This window comes from Eschrichtius robustus, chromosome 17, assembly GCF_028021215.1.
Source record: "Eschrichtius robustus isolate mEscRob2 chromosome 17, mEscRob2.pri, whole genome shotgun sequence".
NCBI lineage: Eukaryota > Metazoa > Chordata > Mammalia > Artiodactyla > Eschrichtiidae > Eschrichtius > Eschrichtius robustus.
Genome location: NC_090840.1, coordinates 82542599 through 82564018, shown reverse-complemented (window position 1 = coordinate 82564018; position 21420 = coordinate 82542599). Strand labels below are relative to the sequence as shown.

General features: G+C 50.1%; 1 protein-coding gene across 2 annotated transcripts in view; it reads left to right on the top strand.

Annotated features, from left to right (window-relative positions):
• The first annotated feature begins 7863 nt into the window (after positions 1-7863).
• The window catches only part of COL22A1 (collagen type XXII alpha 1 chain), a 242295-nt gene continuing 228738 nt past the window's right edge, over positions 7864-21420 (top strand). For both annotated transcript variants that reach the window (XM_068525749.1, XM_068525748.1), the window contains exons 1-2: positions 7864-7954; positions 12332-12898. In XM_068525749.1, coding sequence (XP_068381850.1) covers positions 7864-7954; positions 12332-12898 — 658 coding nt within the window. The remainder of the gene's footprint in view (positions 7955-12331; positions 12899-21420) is intronic.

The window sequence follows — 21420 nt, the reverse complement described above, 5'->3', positions numbered from 1 at the left end:
CACTGAATAATATTCCATTGTATGGAATACATACATACATACAATGGAATGTGTATTCCATTCCACAGTTTCTTGATTCACCTCCTGAAGAATATCTTGGTTGCTTCTAAGTTTTGGCAATTATGCATAAAGGCACTATAAACATCCACGTGCAGGTTTTTTTGTGTGGACATAAGTTTTCAACTCCTTTAGATAAATACCAAGGAGCGGGGCTTCCCTGGTGGCGCAGCGGTTGAGAATCTGCCTGCCGATGCAGGGGACGCGGGTTCGAGCCCTGGTCTGGGAAGATCCCACGTGCCGCGGAGTGGCTAGGCCCGCGAGCCACAACTACTGAGCCTGCGCGTCTGGAGCCTGTGCTCCGCAACAAGAGGGGCCGCGACGGTGGGAGGCCCGCACACCGCGATGAAGAGTGGCCCCCGCTTGCCACAACTAGAGAAGGCCCTCGCACAGAAACGAAGACCCAACACAGCCATAAATCAATCAATCAATAAAAACAAACAAACAAACAAACAAAAACAGTTAACATCATACCAAACATACATATAATTAAAAAAAAAAAAAAATACCAAGGAGCGTGATTGCTGGATCCTATGGTAAGAATATGTTTAGTTTTGTAAGAAAGCACCGAACTATCTTCCAAAGTGGCTGCACCATCCTGCGTTCCCACCAGCAATGAAGAAGAGTTCCTGTTGCTCCACACCCTCACCAGCATTTGGTGTTGTCAGTGTTCCGGATTTTGGCCATTCTAATAGGGGTGTCACGGTATCTCGTTGCTGTTTTCATTTGCGTTTCCCTGATGACAGGTGATGAGGAGCATCTTTTCATACGCTTATTTTCCATCTGTGTATCTTCTTTGGCGAGATGTCTGTTGAGATGATAGGCCCATGTTAAAAATCAGGTTATTTGTTTTCTTATTGTTGAGTTTTAAGAGTTTATGGTGTATTTTGGATGGCAGTTCTTTATCAGCTGTATCTTTTGCAAATGTTTTCTCCTGCTCTGTGGCTTATCGTTTTAATCTCTTGAAGGTTTTGTTTGTTCATTTTTAGCTAAAAGTATACCTCAGAGAATTCTCCACCGTAAAAGTCACAGGAAAACACTGGATCAGGGGAAGAAACCAAAGGTACAGAAGTACTACAGCATGTGCACGTCTATGACTAAGGGGTAGTAATTGAAAGTGAGGCCGACCCCAATATGTCAAGGGGGACCCTTGACTTCTCTCCTTGCCCCGACTCTGGCTACACACTGCTTCCCCTCAGAGCTCTGTCGTCCACTCCCTCTTCACTTTTCCAGGGGGACCTCCAGCCCCAATTTCTCTTCTGAGCTCTAGACTCAGATGTCTGTCCGTCTTTGACTTCTCCACCTGGCTCTCTTCCAGGTGTCTCAGACTCACTCACTATGATCTGCCCGAGCTCACCATCCCCACTCCACTCAGTGACTGGCTCCCAGATGCTCAAACTGGAAATCTGGGCTTCCTGCCAGACTCTCTCCTCCCTCTGTCCCTCCGCTTCCTGCCAGTCCCCTGGTGTCACGGAGTCTGCAGCTGGACCACTTGACCTGCTACTGTCTTAGGAAAGGTTGTCAGCATCTCTTTCTGGATGTTGCACTAACCTTCTCATTGGTCCCCCTACTCCATCCATCCTTCTCAACAGGGTTTTCTAAATCGCATCAGTATAGACCACTCCCATGCATGAGGACATCCACTGGTCTCAGGGGCAAAATCTGACCCCTTTTCCTGGGTCACTGTACAAGTCCCTCAACTGCCTTTATTAACGTGAGTTCCTGCCTTCTGCTCCAGCCTGAATTTTCACCATTCCTTTCACCTCCTTCTCTAAATAATTTATTTTTTGCTCATCCCACAGTGATACTGGAAGGGAGGCAGGCTGCTCCTGGTGAAGGCAACTCTTGTCCCCCAGCCTCCTCTCCACCCATCTTTCCCGGCTCGGATCAGGCGTTCCCTCCTCCAGGAAGCCTTCCCTGATTGTCAGGCCTGAGTCAAGTCCTTCCCTCTATCAGAACACTGACCACATGGAAATGTAAGCATCTACTTGCTTGTCTGTCTCCACCATTAGGTCTCAAGCTCCTTGGACAAAGTGTCCTAGTCCATGTGCCTGGCACTTAGTAAGTACTTGACATGCATTCAGGGCATGATTGAATTAGGGAATAAAACAATGAAGGCCGTGGTACCCCTATGCAGTCAACATCGGCTGAGTTCTCTGAGTAGCTCAAACTGACAATTCTCCCCTTGATGTTGATAATGGCAATAATGGTCAACGTTTTACTTTGTAAAGGATTATCACTCCCATTGCCTCACGTAATCTCTCCCACAGATCTATGAAGTAGGGACTATTGTTCCCATTTTATAGGTGAGGAAACAGAGGATTGGAAAGTCACAAAGATAGTATGCCTTAAGACCCGCTGTGATCAGACAGTGTTCTAAGCTTTTTTACATGTAGTGATGTGTTTAATTCTCCCAATAGCCAGTGACGTAGATGTTATCCCCACTCGTACATGAAAGGGCTGAGGTCCAGAGAGGTTAAGTGACTTCCCCTGGTTTACACAGCGAGTCACAGGCAGAACTGGACTTTGAACACAGGGGTTCTGGTATAGAAGCTTCATCGTCGTGCCAGCCACCCCGGGAGCAGTCAACGTCTGCGCGGGACCTGGGTACAGAAGGTGCTCGGTCTGTTTGGTGACCGAAGAGGGCTTGTTCCAGGTCACACAGGGCAGGGGTTTGAATCCAGGAGGTGGGCTCTGCAGCAGTTCCCAGGCAGCTGGGCTCTAGAGCTTCCGTAGAGACAGGAGCTGCCCAGCTCCCTCTGCCCCTCTTGACCAGCAAGTGCAGTTTGCCTTACAGACAGCACAGCAGAGGCTCAGAAGGACCCAGCTCAGTGGCCTGGACACAGCACACCAGGCTTTTATGTCTCCCCCAGATTCCTGCCCAGAGCATCGCCCGTCGCCGCAGCAACACATCAGTGGTGCCTCATTCCACGCAGTCCCCACCCCCAGTGGGCAGCGGCCAGACCCTCTGAAGCAGACAGAGCTCGCACTCTGCCCAGGCTGCCCTCGCAATGTGCCAAATCTCATTTCCTCCCTCTAAATTGCTTTCTGCTCGGTGTCTTTTCTCCCCTACCTCGGAGTCCCTGAATAGGGAAGGCTGGTTACTATGGCGATGGGCCGGCTTGTGGAAGGAGCTCAGCTCAGTAAATTAATTGCTGGACTTTTGGAGACTAATGGCAGAGCCGTGCCTCCAGGGACAGGGTGTGGCCTGCTTCGTGCCAGCTTGGCAGCCAGACCCTGGAAAGAGCTGGTGAGAGAGAAATGGAATCATGGTACCCATGCTTGTTGGGACTGCAGCCTGAGGTGGTTTGGAGTGGGCGGGGAAGCTGACTGACACAGATCTCACACTTGCTGTGCACCTGCTCTGGGCCAGCATCTGCGCTGCATGCTTTGTAGAAGTTATTTCGTGTAACCCTCACGGCATCCCCTATTGGGTAGTGACCCTCCCATCTTATGGGGATGGGATGCTCATTTATGCGGCTAACGAACAGAATTCCATACCAGGCCTGCCTCCTCAGTGGGCATTTTGTTATGAACACTCCAGTTATTCTCTTCTCTACAGTATCTTCCAGAAGGTAGAAACACAGGGAACGTTTCCTATCTCATGCCGTGATGCCAGCATCACCCTAATCCCAAATCAAACAAAGGCATTCCGAGAAAAGAAAATGACTGACCAATATCTCTCATGAACAAAAATGCAAAAACCCTCAACAAAATATTAGCGAAGCAAATAAGACAATGTGTAAAAAGAGTTCTAGGCCACGGCCAAGTAGGAGGGATCCAGGTACGCAAGGCTGGTTCAAAGTTTGAAAATCACTTAGTGGAATCCATCACACCAACGGGTGAAGAAGGCCATTCTCTTTCCTCTGGGGGATGCATGGCTTGGTTTTTGACTATATCCTTTGCTTGTTTCCCACGTTGTTTCTGTGCTTAAGAAATAAGTGTTGCTCCAGCCAGATTCCCAAGAAGCCATGTTGTTGTTTGATTACAAGTGTGGGCCTGTGATTACCTGGGGCTGAATCCCGGCTACTAGGTGTGAGGTCACAAGCAGTTTCCTAAGCTCTTTGTGCCTCAGTTTCTTACCCTGTAAAATGGGTCTCATGATACCTGTCTTTCAGATTAAATGAGTTATTATGTATGAAGCCCTGGGAATAGCTCCTGGAGCTTCGTAAGCGTGCGATATGTGTTAAAGGTTAGTGCTGGAAAGAGCGTGAACTTTGGCGTCATTCAGGCCTGATGGCAGGTCCAGCTCCATCTTTGCTGGCCTGGGTGCCTAGCGGAGTTGTCTGTGCTCCCTGATCCCAGGTTCATTTTCAGGAGGGTGGCGCCAGCGGTACTGACTTGCAGAGATGTTGCTAAAAGTTGCCTGGTTCACGGCACACACGTGTTTCCCCAGCCTTTTCTCTGGAGAACCTGACATCAGGACTGTGGATTTTCAACTCCGCAAATATTCACTGGGACAGTGGTGGGCATAGACTGGCCCTAGGGGAGCTTCCAATTAAGCAGGAGCCCACACCTGCTTTTTCTGGGGGGCAGGAGCTTCCAATTAAGAATATTTCCGAGTCCCGTGGATCTGCTTTCACACACAGCTCTGCCCTTCACCAGCAGGGTGTGCTGGGGGCACCTACCCCCTTCTCGGCCCCAGCTTGCTGGCGGGGTTTTTATAGAGATGGGATGTGTGGCGTCTACAGCGTGGAGGCCCTCCAGTGACGCCGGGTTTTACCCCAGGTACCAGGCACCCTTGGGCGGCGGGTGGGCTGAGGAAGCAGGTATGGGTTGGAGTGCCAGCTCTGGCTCACGTCAGTGATGTGGCCTTAAGGTTGGGCTAAGGCTTTACCTGCAGTCTTATTGATATTATTTAATCTCTATAATGACCCCCTCGTGACAACCCGCTGTGGTAGGTTTTGTCATTCTCTCCGCTCCTCAAGTGAGGACGTTAAGGCACAGAGAGATTAGGTGTCTCTCTGAGGTCGCAGAGTGAATGAATGAGCTGAATGAATGAGCTGGTGAATGACCGGGATTTGTACCACCAGGCACTCTGGTTTGAGGCTCCACCCTCCTGACCACCCGGCGAGCTCTGCCCCCATCTACACTAGAACCGACGGAAGCTGCTTCTGTCTTTTTGGCGCTGGCGGGTGGTGGAGATGCGAGAGGGCTGAGCGTGCTGTGCTGCCGCCCGGGATGTGGGGTTGGGCCGGCCTCGGCCCAGGTGTGGGGATGCTCCTGGGCTATTACAGAATCCGCTGCCTGTTTCTGCGGTCAGGCCAACCGGTCCGCCTTCAGTAGAGGGAGGAGCTCCTGACATCTCTTCTTCTTCTTTTTTTTGAAAATATTTATTTATTTATTTGGCTGCACCAGCTCTTTAGTTGTGGTATGCGGGCTCTTTTGTGTGACACGCATGTGGGATCTAGTTCCCTGACCAGGGATCGAACCCGGACCCCCTGCATTGGGAGTGCAGAGTTTTAACCACTGGACCACCAGGGAAGTCCCTCTTCTTCTTATAAGGGCACTAATCCCATAACGGGGCCACACTCTCATGACCTCATCTAAACCTGATCACCTCCCAAAGGCCCCACCACCAAATGCCATCACACTGAGGGACAGGGTTTCAACATATGAATTTGGGGGACATAATTTAGTCCAGAGAAAAGGGCCTGAACATACATTTGTAGGAGGCAGGCGAAGAGAAGGGGGTTGGGTGGGAGATTGCCAGGAGGGACCACTCACCACGCCCCTAGCATCCACTGGGTCCTCCATTCCCCTCAACTCTCATCACCATTCAGTATTCTGTGGATGCTATGACAAATCACCCCAAACTTTGTGGCTTAGAACAACACAGATTTATTATCGTAAAGTTCTCAATTGAATTGAATTCCAAAATGGGTCTCACTGGGCTAAAATCAAGGGGTTGGCAGGGTTGTTCCCTTAGAAGTCCGTAGGGGAGAATCCCTTCCCTTGCCTTGTCCAGCTTCTAGAGGTCACCTGCATTCCTTAGCTTGTGGTCCCTTCCTCCATCTTCAAAGCCAACAATGGCCAATCAAGTCTTTCTTAGGTTGCCGTCACTCTGGTTCTGACCCAGACTCTTCCATTTGTAAGGACCCTTGTGATTACACTGAGCCCGCCCAGATACTTCAAGTTAACCTCCATATTTTAAGGTCAAGTGATTAGTAATCTTAATTCCACCTGTAACTTCAATTCTTCCTTGCCATGTAACGTAACATATTCACAGAGATTAGGATATGGACATCTTTTATTGGGTTTATTGTGGTAAAAAGTAAATAACATAAAATTTACCATTTTAAGTGTGTGATTCAGTAGCACTAATTCCATTCAGATGTTGTGTAACCATCAGCACTATTTCCAGAACATTTTCATCACCCCAGACAGAAACTCTGTAATCATTAAGCAATAACAGAAGATGTCTTTCCATGTATTTAGGTCTTCTTTAATTTCTTTCAGCAGTGATTTGCAGTTTTCAGTGTACAAGTCTTGCACCTCCTTGGTTCAGTTTATTCCTAAGTATTTTATGCTATTTTTTGATGCTATCGTAAGTAGAATTATTCTTCTTAATTTCTCTATGGATTGTTCACTGCTAGTGGACAGAAATGCAATGGATTTTTAAATGTTGATTTTTCATTCTGCAACTTTGCTGAATTCGTTTATTGGTTCTAACAGCTTTTGTAATTTTTAGGGTTTTCTATACATAGGAACACGTCATCTGACCTTCTCCTGAAATGGTCACACGGCAATCCCCCTACTGTCCCCATGCTCCCATAACCCTCCCCATTTCCCTCTACCGGTGTCATTCTATCCTACTTTGCCCTGGCCTGTGTCTTACCTGTCTCCCAGGTGTCAGTGAGGGAGGGTTTGGTGTCATTCATCTGCCTGCCCTCAGAACCTGGCACGTGAGGGCCACTGGTAAATGTTTGTGAATGAATCAATCAATGGTCAAATCTATAAGCTGTTTCCTTTTCCTGCATCTTGGAGTGAGCAATGACAAATACTTTTTGAAATGGCCATCCACATGAAAATAAAATATACAGGAGGGGAAATAATTTAGCTAATATACCTCACGGATCAAAGAAATGCATAGAAAGCAAGAAGTGGTGTCTGTCCAACTGAGTTAGCAAAGATCAAAGGAACGATGCTACTTCTGTGCTGCCAGGTACGTGGTGAGAGGGGCCCCCACACACACTCCCACACTGCTTGAGGCAGCGGAAATGGTACAACCTTTTTGAAAAGCAGGTTGACAATTCATATCAGGGTCCTTTCAAAACCCATAGGACACCCTAAGTATTTTCCCACAAACCTACTGTAAGAAAATAATTAAATAGGGGCAAAGACTTAGGTACAGAGATGTCCTCTTGTGACACGTTAAACAAATAAAACAGCCTATTAATGTCTAAAAGTAGAAAATATGATCAGAATAATGATCTTACTGTAACAGGCCATAGCCTTAGGGAGCCGATAACGTGGGGCCTGGCAGGTCCTTAACACGAATTTGCTAATGGATGGATGTGGGGGGAGGGATGGATGAATCAGTGACCGGGAGGTAACACTGGGCTTTGCTCTTAGAAAGTCACACCTTTGGCTGTGTGAAGAGTGGAGTCTGAGCAGCGAAGAGGAGGGGGAGGCTGGGTCTGGGGAATTCCTCCCACGTGAGGCCCAGAGGTTACTTCCTGCAGCTTCTCAGCTCAAGGGCCCTCCTCTAAAGGCGTGTCTTTCTCCACACAGGACATGTTCCAGTAGACCCTAACGGCGTCTCTTCCTGGCCCAGCAACGCTTGTTCCCAAGCACGAGAGAGCCATGGGCAGCCTGCAAGGGAGCGTCGTGGCCCATCTCCTCTGGACGCTGCTGCTCTGGAGTGGGGACAGCAGCTGTCAGGCCCAGAGGGCAGGTGGGGCTGGAGGCGGTGCCAGGCCGAAGACAGAGCCGTCTGTGTGCGCGTCTGTGCGCGTGTGGGCGTGGGCCTCGGGGTGGGCTAGCGCCTGTGCGTGAGAGAGTGCGGGTCATCACAGGGGAGGTGTCAGCTGTCCCCCAGCTGGTGTGTGTCATAATCAGTTGTGCAGCTGGGGCGTGTGCATGTGTGCGTGAGTATGTGTGTGACAGTGAACACACACCTTTTTCTTTTTTTTTTTTTAATTTTTATTGGAGTATAGTTGCTTTGCAATGTTGTGTTAGTTTCTGCTGTACAGCAAAGTGAATCAGCTATACGTATACAAATATCCCCTCTTTTTTAGATTTCCTTCCCATTCAGGTCACCACAGAGCATTGAGTAGAGTTCCCTGTGCTATAAAGTAGCTTCTCATTAGTTATCTATTTTATACACAGTAGTGTGTGTATGTCAATCCCAATCTCCCAATTCATCGCATCCCCCCTCCTTCCCCTCTTGGTATCCTTAAGTCTGTTCTTTATACCTGTGTCTCTATTTCTGCTTTGCAAATTAGTTCATCTGTACCATTTTTCTAGATTCCACATATAAGTGGTATTATATGATGGTTGTTTTTCTCTTTCTGACTTCACTCTGTATGACAGTCTCTAGGTCTATCCACGTCTCTGCAAATGGCACTATTTCGTTCCTTTTTATGGCTGAGTAATACTCCACTGTATATATGTACCCCATCTTCTTTATCCATTCCTCTGTTGATGGACATTTAGGTTGCTTCAACACACATCTTGTGTCAATCATAGAATGTGTTGAGGGTGTGTCTCCGTTGAGCGCATACAGGGTTTGGGGACAGTGGGCAGGTTAGTGCCCTGCTGCGTTGTCTGGCTCTGTGAGGACGTTGGACCACATCCTGGGGGGCGTTGGATGCCCTGGAGTCCAGCCGGAAGAGGCGGCTGGGACAGTGAGTGGACGGGAAGCGGGGAAGTTATTGTAGCAGAGAAGGCCCGGGCGGGAAGGGGTGAGAAGTGACAGGAGGGTTTGCCCACCTGTCTGAGGGCCTCCTGGGAGGAGTCACTGTCAGTGGGGGACATGCGGAAGGGGTCAGGGACCTGAGCTGGTCTGGTCTGTGTCACAGCACCCAGCCCAGAGCCCGCGCACTGCGTCCACGGCACACAGCTGGACCAGGTCTCAGGGAGAGCGCCTGTCACTATATGGCTGGGTGTAAAATGCTGCCCCCGTTTTACAGATGAGGAACTAAGGTAACAGATGCCCACTGCTGTATATAAAATAGGTAAACAACAAGGACCTACTTATAGCACAGGGAACTATATTCGATATCTTGTAATAATCTATAATGGAAAAGAATTTTTAAAAAGAATATAGATATATACATCTATATGCATAACCGAATCACTTTGCTATACACCTGAAACTAACACAATATTGTAAATGGACTATACTTCAATTTAAAAAAGGGTTGGAAAAAAAAGAGAGAGGCTCCTATCCCCTTACCCCCATCCCCGTGAGGCTGGGGGACACAAGAAGTGCTGAGCCAGAGCCAAGCCCTTTATCCGGGGCCTCCAAAGAAGACGAAAAACAAACAACAGACCCCAGAGGCTTGCGTTTCTCCATCGTTTTACAAAGTTCTGCTTTGCCTGAGCCTCACAAAGCCCGGCTGTCTAGAAAGACAGTGATGAGTGTGGGCGTCCTGGTTTTCATGGGAGGAATGTGGGGCTTCCTAGGAGCTTTCTGTGTCCCCTGGGATGACCCCACGTGCCCAGGCGGTACCCAGGATTATCAAATTCAGAAGTGGAAAGGCCCAAGGACCTTCTGTCCGTGCCCTCATTTCACAGAGTGGCGGCCCAGGGGAAGCAGTCGCCTGCCGGGTCACAGGGCCCTTGCCTGTGGCAGAGCCGAGGCCAGAAGCCAGGACCGTTCCCACCACATCTCTCTTCATTCTCACCTGCTCAAGACCCAGCCTGTTCCCTGGCCTCCAGGAGAAAGTGGCCCCTTGGCGAGGCCTCTTGCACATATGAACCTTCTGCAGCCTAGAGGATTACAGCCGCAGGGCGGGCCCTCCCTGGCCCGTAGCAACAATTATTCTGATCAGGCTGGGACATCATTGTCCCAAAGACAAAAGGATGACCTTTTGTGTCAAGGAGAAACACTCCCCAGGAATTATCTCTGAGTCCACACATCTGGGTGGACACACTTCTAAAGCTCTAATCCTGTTAGGGGATCAATCCTGCGAAGGCAGGGATTCATCTCAGCTCCTCTGCGGATCGGACTTGGATTTTATAAACTAGAGGGGAAGGTAGATGTGGAAAATTCAAGGGAGGCACTGGCTCAGGGCAGAATAAGAAGTAGTTGTGTGTGTGTGTATAAATATACCTAGCTTTATTGTTTTTCTGTTTTTTGAACATAATGCATTGCTTGTAAACACAAAATCAGAAGTACAAAAGAATACAATTCACTTATGGTTCTACTTGCCAGAAATAAGCCATGTTTCTTTTTGTAGCTTCTCTCCTGAATACACAGTGGTACACAGAGACACACATGCTTTTCATGCCCAACAACAGAGTGGAAAATGTATCCACATTGGTAAATAAGGGTTCCTGTAGGGCCCGGCCATGGCTGTGGTGGCTTCCTGGCATCCCACTGAATGAGCACAGGAGGAGTATTTAAGTAGTTCCCTATGGGTGATCATGGAGGTGGTCTCCAGAATTTTGCTTGGCAGTGCTGCCATGAACTTCCTTATACATCTTTATTTTTTTCCCCTTCCATTTATCTGCTAGTTTGCTTCAGTTAAATCACTGAATCTGGAATTGGTGGATCCAAAGATACCCTCTTCTGCAAAAGGCTTTTAGGACCCTGACAATGGGGTGACAAACCCCATAGCCACTTCTTGAGCCCACAAAGGCACTCTCCTTATGTTCTAACTGGCTACCACGGTCTTTCTGACTTTTGCCAGTTGGACAGTTTAACAAAGTGGGACTCTTTTTCTTCTTTTGGTTTGTTTTTATTTTATTTTCACTAATCAGATGCTTGTGCCAGGTGTTCCCAAAGCCTGATCAGCTGCTGCTGTTGGCATGGCCAAGACTCAGATTCCAGAAAACTCGAGACAAGGGCATTTTGATGGTTCTCCTGTATATTTGTGCAGCACTTTGGAGTTTAGAAGACACTTTTCCTCATATTATCTAACTGTGAAATGGGGACGAGCAAGCTCTCTGCATAGGGCTGCCCTGAGGATCAGAAATAAATTATATAGTGCTGCATTTTGTTTAATCAAAAGCATCACATAGCTTATATAAAATTTATATTTGTAAAAGTATAAGCATATTTTTTATAGAGCACTATAGAGCTTCTAAAATATATGAATGCAGTCTATCTTATATGATTTCTAATAGTGAAATACTTGGAACTGTTTAACCATCTGACAAGAGAGGACTGGCTATAAGTAAATTATGCTCATCCCTGCAGTGGAATCTCTGCAGCCATAGAAACCGGCATTATCACACTGGAAATGGGCTCCCAGAGCATCGCTGGATGTGGTAAAACCAACTTATATATCAGTGCGTCTGGTACAGGCCCACTTCCATCGATAACTATATGGAAACAGAACATAAATAAATACACCGTGGACTAGCAGTAGTTATCTCTGAGCAGATGGAAATACGAGCGTTTAAAGATTTTTTGATTGCCTTTTCTGCTGTTTCTGAAATGGGCGTGCATTATTTATAGTAAGTTTGAAAGATAACGAAGTCACTTTTGAACGAAAATAATGGGAATAAAGAAACGGGTACGGTAGTGTTCCATGATTGTTACTCACTTATATAAATATATAAACTATATATATAATCATATATATTTATATAACGTCTATATAATACGTAATATATAATTATATATGTATTATTCACTTATATACATATATAATTATATATAATTATGTATATGATATATTTTATATATCATTACATAGTATATTATATATAATTGTATATGTTATTCACTTTTAGAAATATATATAAACTACATATAATTATATAGTTCTATATTAGTATATTTTATATACAATTATATACGGTATCCACTTGTATAAATATACATATTAGCTATATATATAAATATATATGTTAACTATATCTATAGGCAGCTGAACCTCACAGCCACCTCGGGGAGACTTCTGGTCACGTGACCTTTAGGGACCAGAGGTTGGGGCTTTAAGGCAGCAGTCGAGGCCACGCCCCCGACCCCGCGCGAGGCCGAGTGGGCGGGGCCCCGAGGCAGGTCGGCGAGACCCGGATGACCACGCCTCCCGCCCACAAGGACCGTGCCCTTCCCGCGACCCAGCGGCCCCCGTCGCCCTTCTTGTCGCCCCTGCAGGTTGCAAAAGCGTCCACTACGACCTGGTCTTCCTCCTGGACGCCTCCTCGAGCGTGGGCAAGGAGAACTTCGAGAAGGTCCGGCAGTGGGTGGCCAACCTGGTGGACACGTTCGAGGTGGGCCCGGACCGCACCCGCGTGGGCGTCGTGCACTACAGCGACCGGCCGACCACTGCCTTCGAGCTGGGCCGCTTCGGCTCACGGGCCGAGGTCAAGGCGGCGGCGCGGCAGCTGGCCTACCACGGCGGCCACACGCACACGGGCGACGCGCTGCGCTACGTCACGCGGCACAGCTTCGCGCCGTGGGCCGGCGGCCGCCCCGGGGACCGCGCCTTCAAGCAGGTGGCCATCCTGCTGACCGACGGCCGCAGCCAGGACCTGGTGCTGCCCGCCGCCGCTGCCGCGCACCGCGCGGGCATCCGCATCTTCGCCGTGGGCGTGGGCGAGGCGCTGCGGGAGGAGCTGGAGGAGATCGCCTCCGAGCCCAGGGCCGCGCACGTCTTCCACGTGTCGGACTTCGACGCCATCGACAAGATCTGGGGCAAGCTGCGGCGCCGCCTGTGCGAGAGTGAGTAGGGACCCGCGCGCGGGGCGGGGCGGGGCGGGGCGGGACCCGGCTGCACCGCAGAGGGGGGGCCCGAGGCCACCCGGCCAGCTCAGTAACTGAGAATTCCCCACCCCCAGTCCGGGCCCATCACCCAGGGTCCTGCCCCGTGGGCCCCGCGTCCAGGGAGGCAGAGGTGGAAAGAAAATTAAAGAGAGCTGGGTTCTGACCCCCGCCCAGTCTGAGATACTCGGAGACTGGTTACGTCTCTTGAGTTGCAGCTTCATGTCTGCAATAGGGACCATCCACTGGCCTCCCAGGGCTGTTAAGTCAGAGCAGGTGCCTGCAGAGGCCTCGCCAGAATATCTGCACGCAGAGCTGAGAGATGTCGGGTCCTGCTTCTCTCCTGAGGGGTCGCAGTGAGAGGTCATGGAAGAACGGGGTCACAGACCGCCTTTGGGAACTGCCCGAGTCAGTCTGGGCAGGGCGTGACATGGTCAGATCTTTGTGCAGAATGGAATGCCGGCAGGACAGCGGAGTCCGAGGAGCCCACTGCTGGTCCCAGAGGCCGAGGGCTCTTGACCTGGTGCCCCCTGAGATCACCCGAGGCCTCCGAGTTATTTGCCTGGAATCTTGACTGTGGCTGGGGATGGAGGATGGGAGAGGAAGGAGTATGTGGGCGGAGGGGGCAGACAACGGGCAGAGATCCAGTGGCCCCTGGGGCTCTGACCTGGACGGCTGACCTCCAGGACCCTAGTGGGGTCATTCTGAGGCCAGCCCCCTCTCCAGGACAGGAGGAGTGAAGTGAGTTTCTCTTGTGCCAGCCTTTCTGCAGGTTCAGCCTCTGCCTGCTTCACTGGGGTGATATTTCCTCCTTGCCGGACAACTTCTGCCTCCAGGGCCCAGGCAGGGGCAGGGAGCAGAGTGTCAGCCTCTGTCTTGCTGACTTTTCTGGGGGACTGCGCCCTGGGTGGGGCAGCCCAGAGGGTCGCACCTAGGCAGGGGCAGGGGCCTGGGGCAGTGGAGGAAGGACGGGCAGTGAGAGGAGCTGGCCAGAGAGGCAGGGGCCTTGTCCCAGGGCTGGGCCGGGCTTGCAGCTGACTCATATCTGAGACTGGATGCCCTCGGTTTCTTTACCGCTCTGCGGCTTTTTCTCTGCTTACTTATTCATAGATACTTACTGGGGGTCTAATGTTTGTGTGGCCTCGTGCTGACTTCTGAGCCTATAGAAAAAGATATGACACAGCACCTGCCCTAAAGCTTTCCTAGTCTAGATGGTGGAAAAGACACCAAAAAAGGAATGTGATGGGTGGGGTCCTGCTGTGGTTTTGGTGGATGGTGACCCTGAGAAGAGGGAGGGCTTCCTGGAGGAGGTGACACTTAGTCTAGAAGACAGAGCGCGAGCTTCAGGATGAGGTGGCCGCACTTAGTCAATGAACTGGAAATGGCCAGAGGAAAGGAGCAGAGTGGAGGATGGTGGCTTTGTGTGATTGTCAAGGCCTAGATAAAGGAGGGCCTTGTGTGCAAGGCGAGGCATTGGAGGGTTCTTTGCAGGGCGTGACATGGTCAGATCATTATGCAGAATGGAATGCTGGCAGGACAGCAAGCAAAAGGGAGCCCCTTCACAAGACTGCTGGGGAAATTCAGAGAATGGTGGTGGGGTGGATGGCACATTGATGCCGAGGCCCATTTTACAGATGAGGAAATTGATGCCCAGAGGGCTGAGAGACAGTCACCTACTCTACAGTGTGCAATTCATTGGCCATAGACTTCCTTAGTGACTTCATTTGACCCTCATTACAACCTCCTAAGATACAGATGCTCTTCTTTTTGCTGCTGAGGGCATTTAGAATGCTGAGATCATGGGCTTCTGGGCCCTCAGCGGTAGGCCGGAGAGGTGATGGGGCCACACTGGGGAAGAGGAGGAAGGCAGAAGGAACAGCCCAGGCAGGGCCAGGCGAAGGCTGGATCTAGGTGCATATGCTCAAGAAATCCGGGCTGACAAGGGCCTGACGCTAGGTCACGGGCCTAGCCAAGGGGCAGACATCCAACGTGGTGGCTCAGGGTCCATGAGCGCCCAACTGCCATCCCAGAGCCTTGATCCAGGGACCTAGGAAGCAAGGCTGCTTCTAGACCCTACCCTCTGGCATTTCGTCATCCTGCCAGCCTGGGTTCAAACTGGTTCTGCATCTTGGCAGAGCAGAATCTAGATTCTGAAGAACTTCTGTGCCCAGGGGATGGTTTTGGGACTGGTTCCGACAACCCTGGAGAGGTCAGGTCACTGGGTCACGTTGCCCGGTTAATACAACGGCGGGGCTGGGCACAGGGTCCGGGCCTTCAGCCTCCGCATGCTGGCCTCATCCCCCTGTGCCCCCAGAACACAGATTTCAGCACCACTGACCTTGGGTCTGAGTCAGGGACGATGATCACAGGTAACAGAAAACCCCACTCTAACTTGCTTAAAGCGTAAAGCAAACTGACGTCACACAGGATGAAGAGGCCAGAGGTCAGGCAGCCTCGAGCGGTGAGACCAGGCCCTCTCGCTCTCCCTGTTGCTAGGCTCTTCTTTCTTGGTGTTAATTCTGATCTTAGCTGATGTGTGTGTCGGGGTCCCGGCAGTGACCAGTGTTGACTGAAGAGATGCTGGTGGGGGTTCTGTTTAGGGAAGACTGAGGTCACCGAGGGATGCCGAGGCACCGGGAACCAGCAGCAGGAGAAGCCAGCTGGTAGCAGGGATGGAAATGATGCTGGGGCCCGTGGGTGGGGAGGGGCTGCCCGTCATGAGCTGTAGTCTCCTCACCTCAGGGAGGAGCACGGCTGCCCACTCATCCATGACCCAGAGGGAGCGGGAAAGGAGCCCCTGCCTCACTCCCTGCCCGCTTGGCTGGCACTTCCCGTTGGCCTGACCTCATCCGACACCGGTCAGCAAAGGGGCCAGGTGATACGGTGACAGGGGCCAGCCTCCTGGGCTCAGAGCAAGACAGAGAAGGAGAGCAGGGGTGTGGGAGGGAAAAGGAGCTGCCAGCACAAGACAGCTCTGAGTGACCTCGGAGTCGCGAGAGTCCTTGGACCCAGGAGAGGAGAGGGTGACCCACAGGCCCGGGTTCAGTCTGACTGGACCCCTGTAGGCCCTGCGACTGTTCCCAGCCCATCGCTGTGGCCTCCAAGTGGAAACAGGCTGACTGTCTGGGGCCTAAACCACAGGACCCTGTTTGACGCTGGGGAGTGGAGTTAATTACCGCCTCTCCTCCCTCAAGGAAAGGGGTCTGACCCAGGCAGAAACACCGGGGGCTGTACCCACGGGGAAAGGGCTGCAAGCCCACCCAGCACGCCACACATCCACCGTGATAACATTAGGAGAAACCCACGATTCTCTCTAGACAGGCTTCTCCGAATGCCTGAATAGAGGAAGATTCAAGTTATTCTTAGTCATCTAAAGGGAATCCGTTTTGTAAATACAGCTGTAGGCTGAGAGGGTCTGCTCTGTTCTGGGGACAGACGAAGCAAAATCTCTGCACAATTGCTTCAATTAGAAACAAAGCAAAACAAATAAAAGAGCTAACAGTAACATAGTGGAAAGCACGTAGTAGATTAAATCAAGGAGCATCACAGCATCCAAACAGCTAGAAATCTTTTGGCACAGGGAGGGTACCTATGGGTGACTTCACGGCCTGAATCAGAGCTGTTCTGACAGGGGCTTCACACTGATGATCTGCGAAATCGTAGACTAACAATGTGGGGTTTTGGTGTCATGATCAGTCCACCCAACCCCCTCATTCATTCATTCATTCAACAGCTAATCCGTTCATTCATTCAACTTCAACCCAACCACGTGTTGTAAGCATTGGTTCAGTTCAGTCCATCCATCCATCCATTCGTTCGTTCACTCATTCATTCAGCAATCACACATGAGTGAGTCCTCTGCTGGGCACACGCCAGGTGTCCAGGATGCAGTGATGGATCTGATCTTCTTTTGTCCTTGAGAAGCTTTTATCTACTGGAGGCAGCAGGACAGTGACAGATTATTACACCATGGACTGTGCATGCTGGTTACCACCTGCCACTGGAAATTTCTGTTAGTTTATCTGCCTAGGAGCTGCCTTCACATATAAGAATATAAGCTTCACGAGGGAAAGTCTGTTTCTTGCGGTGCCAGTGCCTGAAACAGAGCCTGGTATGTAGGAGGAGCTGCCTAAATATTGTTTAAAAGAAATCAAGAGCAGCGGCCTGGCAGTTAGTTCTGTGCTTGCTATTGTACTTGTTGTGCTGTGCACATCAGAAGCACTCACGCAATGATCTACTGCCTCGCAAATGCAAAGAATCAGAGTATTCAGCAAATCTGAACTCATAGCCAGCAATAACTGAGTGTTTCACTTTTGCGTATTTTGGTAAGCAGAGACAAACGGTTGGATTTTTTTTTTCCCCTTTAAAAACAAAACCTTTATTTTATTTTTTTAAACATCTTTATTGGAATATAATTGTTTTACAATGGTGTGTTAGTTTCTGCTTTATAAGAAAGTGAATCAGCTATACATATACGTATATCCCCATATCTCCTCTCTCTTGCGTCTCCCTCCCACCCTCCCTATCCCACCCCTCTAGGTGGTCACAAAGCACCAAGCTGATCTCCCTGTGCTTTGTGGCTGCTTCCCACTAGCTATCTGTTTTATATTTGGTAGTGTATATATGTCCATGCCACTCTCTCACTTCGTCCCAGCTTACCCTTCCCCCTCCCCGTGTCCTCAAGTCCATTCTCTGCGTCTGCGTCTTTATTCCTGTCCTGCAATGGTTCTTCAGAACCTTTTTTTTTTTTTTTTTTTTTTTTTTAGATTCCGTATATATGTGTTAGCATACATATTTCTTTTTCTCTTTCTGACTTACTTCACTCTGTATGACAGACTCTAGGTCCGTCCACCTCACTACAAATAACTCGATTTCATTTCTTTTTATGGCTGAGTAATATTCCACTGTATATATGTGTCACATCTTCTTTATCCATTCATCTGTCGATGGACACTTAGGTTGCTTCCATGTCCTGGCTATTGTAAATAGTGCTGCAATGAACACTGTGGTACATGACTCTTTTTGAATTATGGTTTTCTCAGGATATATGCCTAGTAGTGGGATTGCTGGGTTTTATGGTAGTTCTATTTTTAGTTTTTTAAGGAACCTTCATACTGTTCTCCATAGTGGCTGTATCAATTTACATTCCCACTAACAGGGCAAGAGGGTTCCGTTTTCTCCACACCCTCTTCAGCATTTATTGTTTGTAGCTTTTTTGATGATGACCATTCTGACTGGTGTGAGGTGATGCCTCGTTGTAGTTTTTTTTTTTTTTTTTTTTAAACTGGAGGACTGTATTTGTGATCAATTGTTTTTTTTGTTTGTTTGTTTGTTTTTGGGTTTTTTAAATTAATTTATTTATTTATTTTTGGCTGTGTTGGGTCTTCATTTCTGTGCGAGGGCTTTCTCTAGTTGCGGCGAGCGGGGGCCATTCTTCATCGCGGTGCACGGACCTCTCACTATCGTGGCCTCTCTTGTTGGGGAGCACAGGCTCCAGACGCACAGGCTCAGTAATGTGGCTCACGGGCCCAGTTGCTCCGCGGCATGTGGGATCTTCCCAGACCAGGGCTCGAACCTGTGTCCCCTGCATTGGCAGGCGGATTCTCAACCACTGCACCACCAGGGAAGCCCCTCGTTGTAGTTTTGACTTGCATTTCTCTAATGATTAGTGATGTTGAGCATCCTTTCATGTGTGTGTTGGCAATCTGTACATCTTCTTTGGAGAAATGTCTGTTTGGATTTTGAAGGCTGGTGAGGGTCTGGAGGAGGCAGGCCGGGATGAGCTGAATCTTCCCATGACAGGACAGATGCGGAGGAAGAGGGCCCTGACCCGGCTCCCTGGGCGGTAAACAGCACTGAGAGAGTCTGCTGTTCTCTGGGCACCAAAGGCTCTGAAGGCTGATGAGGGTCTTTGCGTTACACTCTCGCTCTGTCCCCACCCAGCCCGGTTGGCGTGGCCGGGGGGTGGGTGTCCCTGCTGGCGTTTTGCACGTGGGGAAGCCACCAGTGCTCTAGACCCGTGCCGGCCATCGCATGTGGGCACTGACCAATCTGGGGCTGGTCTGAACTGAGAAGTGCTGTGAGTGACATACACGCCAGATTTTGTGGGCGTGGCATGAAAAAGAGAGTAAAGCATCTCATGCATATTTTTTTATATATATTGATTACATATTTAAATGATAATATTTCGGAAATTTAGGGTTTATACAATATATTCCTAAAATCAATCTCACCTGGTTCTTTCTACTTTTTAAAAATTGCGGCTCCTAGAAGATCTAACTTTACGTATGACGCTTACCTGTGAGGCTCTTCTCCTCTTCTGCTTCCTCCTCCTTTTCCCTTTTTCTTCTTCTGTGATGCTGGTGCTGCAGCCGGAAAACTGAGGTTTGGTTGCTTCTAGAGCCCATGCTTTCCAGCCAGCCTGGCTACAGAAGGGGGGAAGGGCAGTTCTGGGGGACAGAGGGGAAGCTGAGCCCCAGGTCAGTGCACAGGAAGCGAGGGGCCAGTGTGGCGGCCCCGCTCCTGAGGCAGCACAGGCTGGGGTCTGGAGGCAGTGGCTGGTCTGGCCTGGAAGCCCAGCTGGGAGTGACCGTGTGAGCAGAGGAGGGGTGACGTGGGGACAGGACCAGGCCTGGGATTGGGCAGCGCTTCTTCAGGGTGGCCATTGCGGAAGCTTCTCTTTGTCCAGATTGCTCCTGGACCACCCGTGGACCTGACCTGTCCTTTTTCTCAGGCCTCAGGATGCCGTCGTTCACCACCGCCTAGAGCAGAATTCCTGGGCATAGCCTGCTTCCTAAGTCATAGCTGCAAATAGGATAACTTAGTGCTACCAGTTGATTTTTCTCTAACACATTTATGGCTTACCCTGTGTGTCCATCCGTTCTCAGAAGTAATGTGCACAACACTTACGTTGGCGTTGATACCTTAGCCACTCCTGATTGGTCGGTGAGGTGGCTGCTTAGGATCCCTCCCCGAGGAGGCCCCGCCGGCAGGGAGCAGAGCTGGGAGTTTAACCCCGTTCTGTTTGAGCGCAGGGCCTGAGTTCTTTCTGGTCACCGTGGATGTTTAGGAAGCACGTTTAAATCCACCACGGCATTGAAGCCTCACCCCAGCCCCCTAAATCAGTTTTCTGCTTTTTCCTCTTCTGTTGCTGATGGCACTGAGGGGCTGAGTGGCTTCTCCGGGATCACAGGGAACCAGGCTTTCAGCTCTTCACATAGCTCAGAATCTGCTGCCTGCGAGTCTGAGTTTTTTCAAGCTATCCTTCTGTAATCCTATTGGATGTCTAATTATTGAGCCCGCCCAGTGCCTGGCCCAGGCCTGGCTCATGCACGGTGACCAGTGGCTGTTTGTTGAAATGACAAATGAAGCTCACTGTACTTGAAGAAATCATCATCCCTGTTCCATAAACGAAAGATCACGTGCACACCTAGGAGTGGAATAGCGACAGCAGCAGCAGCAGTCATGCATGGCAGTGTCATCAGAGATGCATTTTCTAGCATCGCGACTCCCGTGGCCTCACCCAGTGGCCTCCCCTGAGATCTGCTCTAGCCCGTGGCTCACTGTCCCCCTGGCCTTGGGCTCATCCAGGGAAGCACCTCCGTGTCACGGCATCAGTTCCTGCCCCTCTGTGACCTGATGAAGTTCCCAGGGGACTGGACCTCAGCCTGGCTTCCCGCAGAGCATGGGGCGGAGGCCCAGCCCCAGAGCCTCGTCTGTAATTAAGAGCTTTCTCTCCCCCAGGCTCAGTCGTGGCCACGAAACAACCTTTATATAGCTGGTGGTGTGGCTGTCAGTGAGCTTGTGGCATGCCAGTGGCCGCAGCTGGGGGAGCCTCTGCCTACTTCTATTCTGGGGACGCTGTTTGTGGCCCTGACTCCCCTCTGCCTGCCCTTTAGCCCTTGGGTGTTAGTGTGGATGAGGGCACAGAAGCGGCCCCTTGTGCCTCTCTGGTTCATGACACAAAGCCTCCCTCTCTCTCTGTGTGTTGTGTGTCCATGTGCTGTTCCAGTGAGTTTTGTCTACTGGATGCAATACTTTCCACGACGACACACAGAGAGAGAGAGGGAGAGAGAGAGGGAGGGAGAGAGAGAGGCTTGTTTGGTGTGAGGCGGGGATGGATTTTATTGTTCTCCTGCAGTTCACACTGGAAAAACGTCGGCATCTCTACCCCAGCCCCGCATTTTGAGAGTGCGTGACTCTGCGTGTGTCCCCTGCCACTCCGAGGAGAGTCTCAGCTTCCTGTACTGGTTAGACCCGCTCACAGATTCAGCCGCTGTGATCGTAAGTGAGGTCAGTCTGCGGGCGGGTGCTGAGATTCCTTGAGAGGCTCTTTCTTGCTTTTGACCGTGGCTGTCACAGACCACTGCACCTTCAGATGAGGGAATCGTTAGGTTCGCTTGAAAATCTGTTCTATGCTTTTTTCTTCTTGTAGCAGAAAACAGTTTGAGTAAATAACACAACTTATTTGTGTCACTGGGACC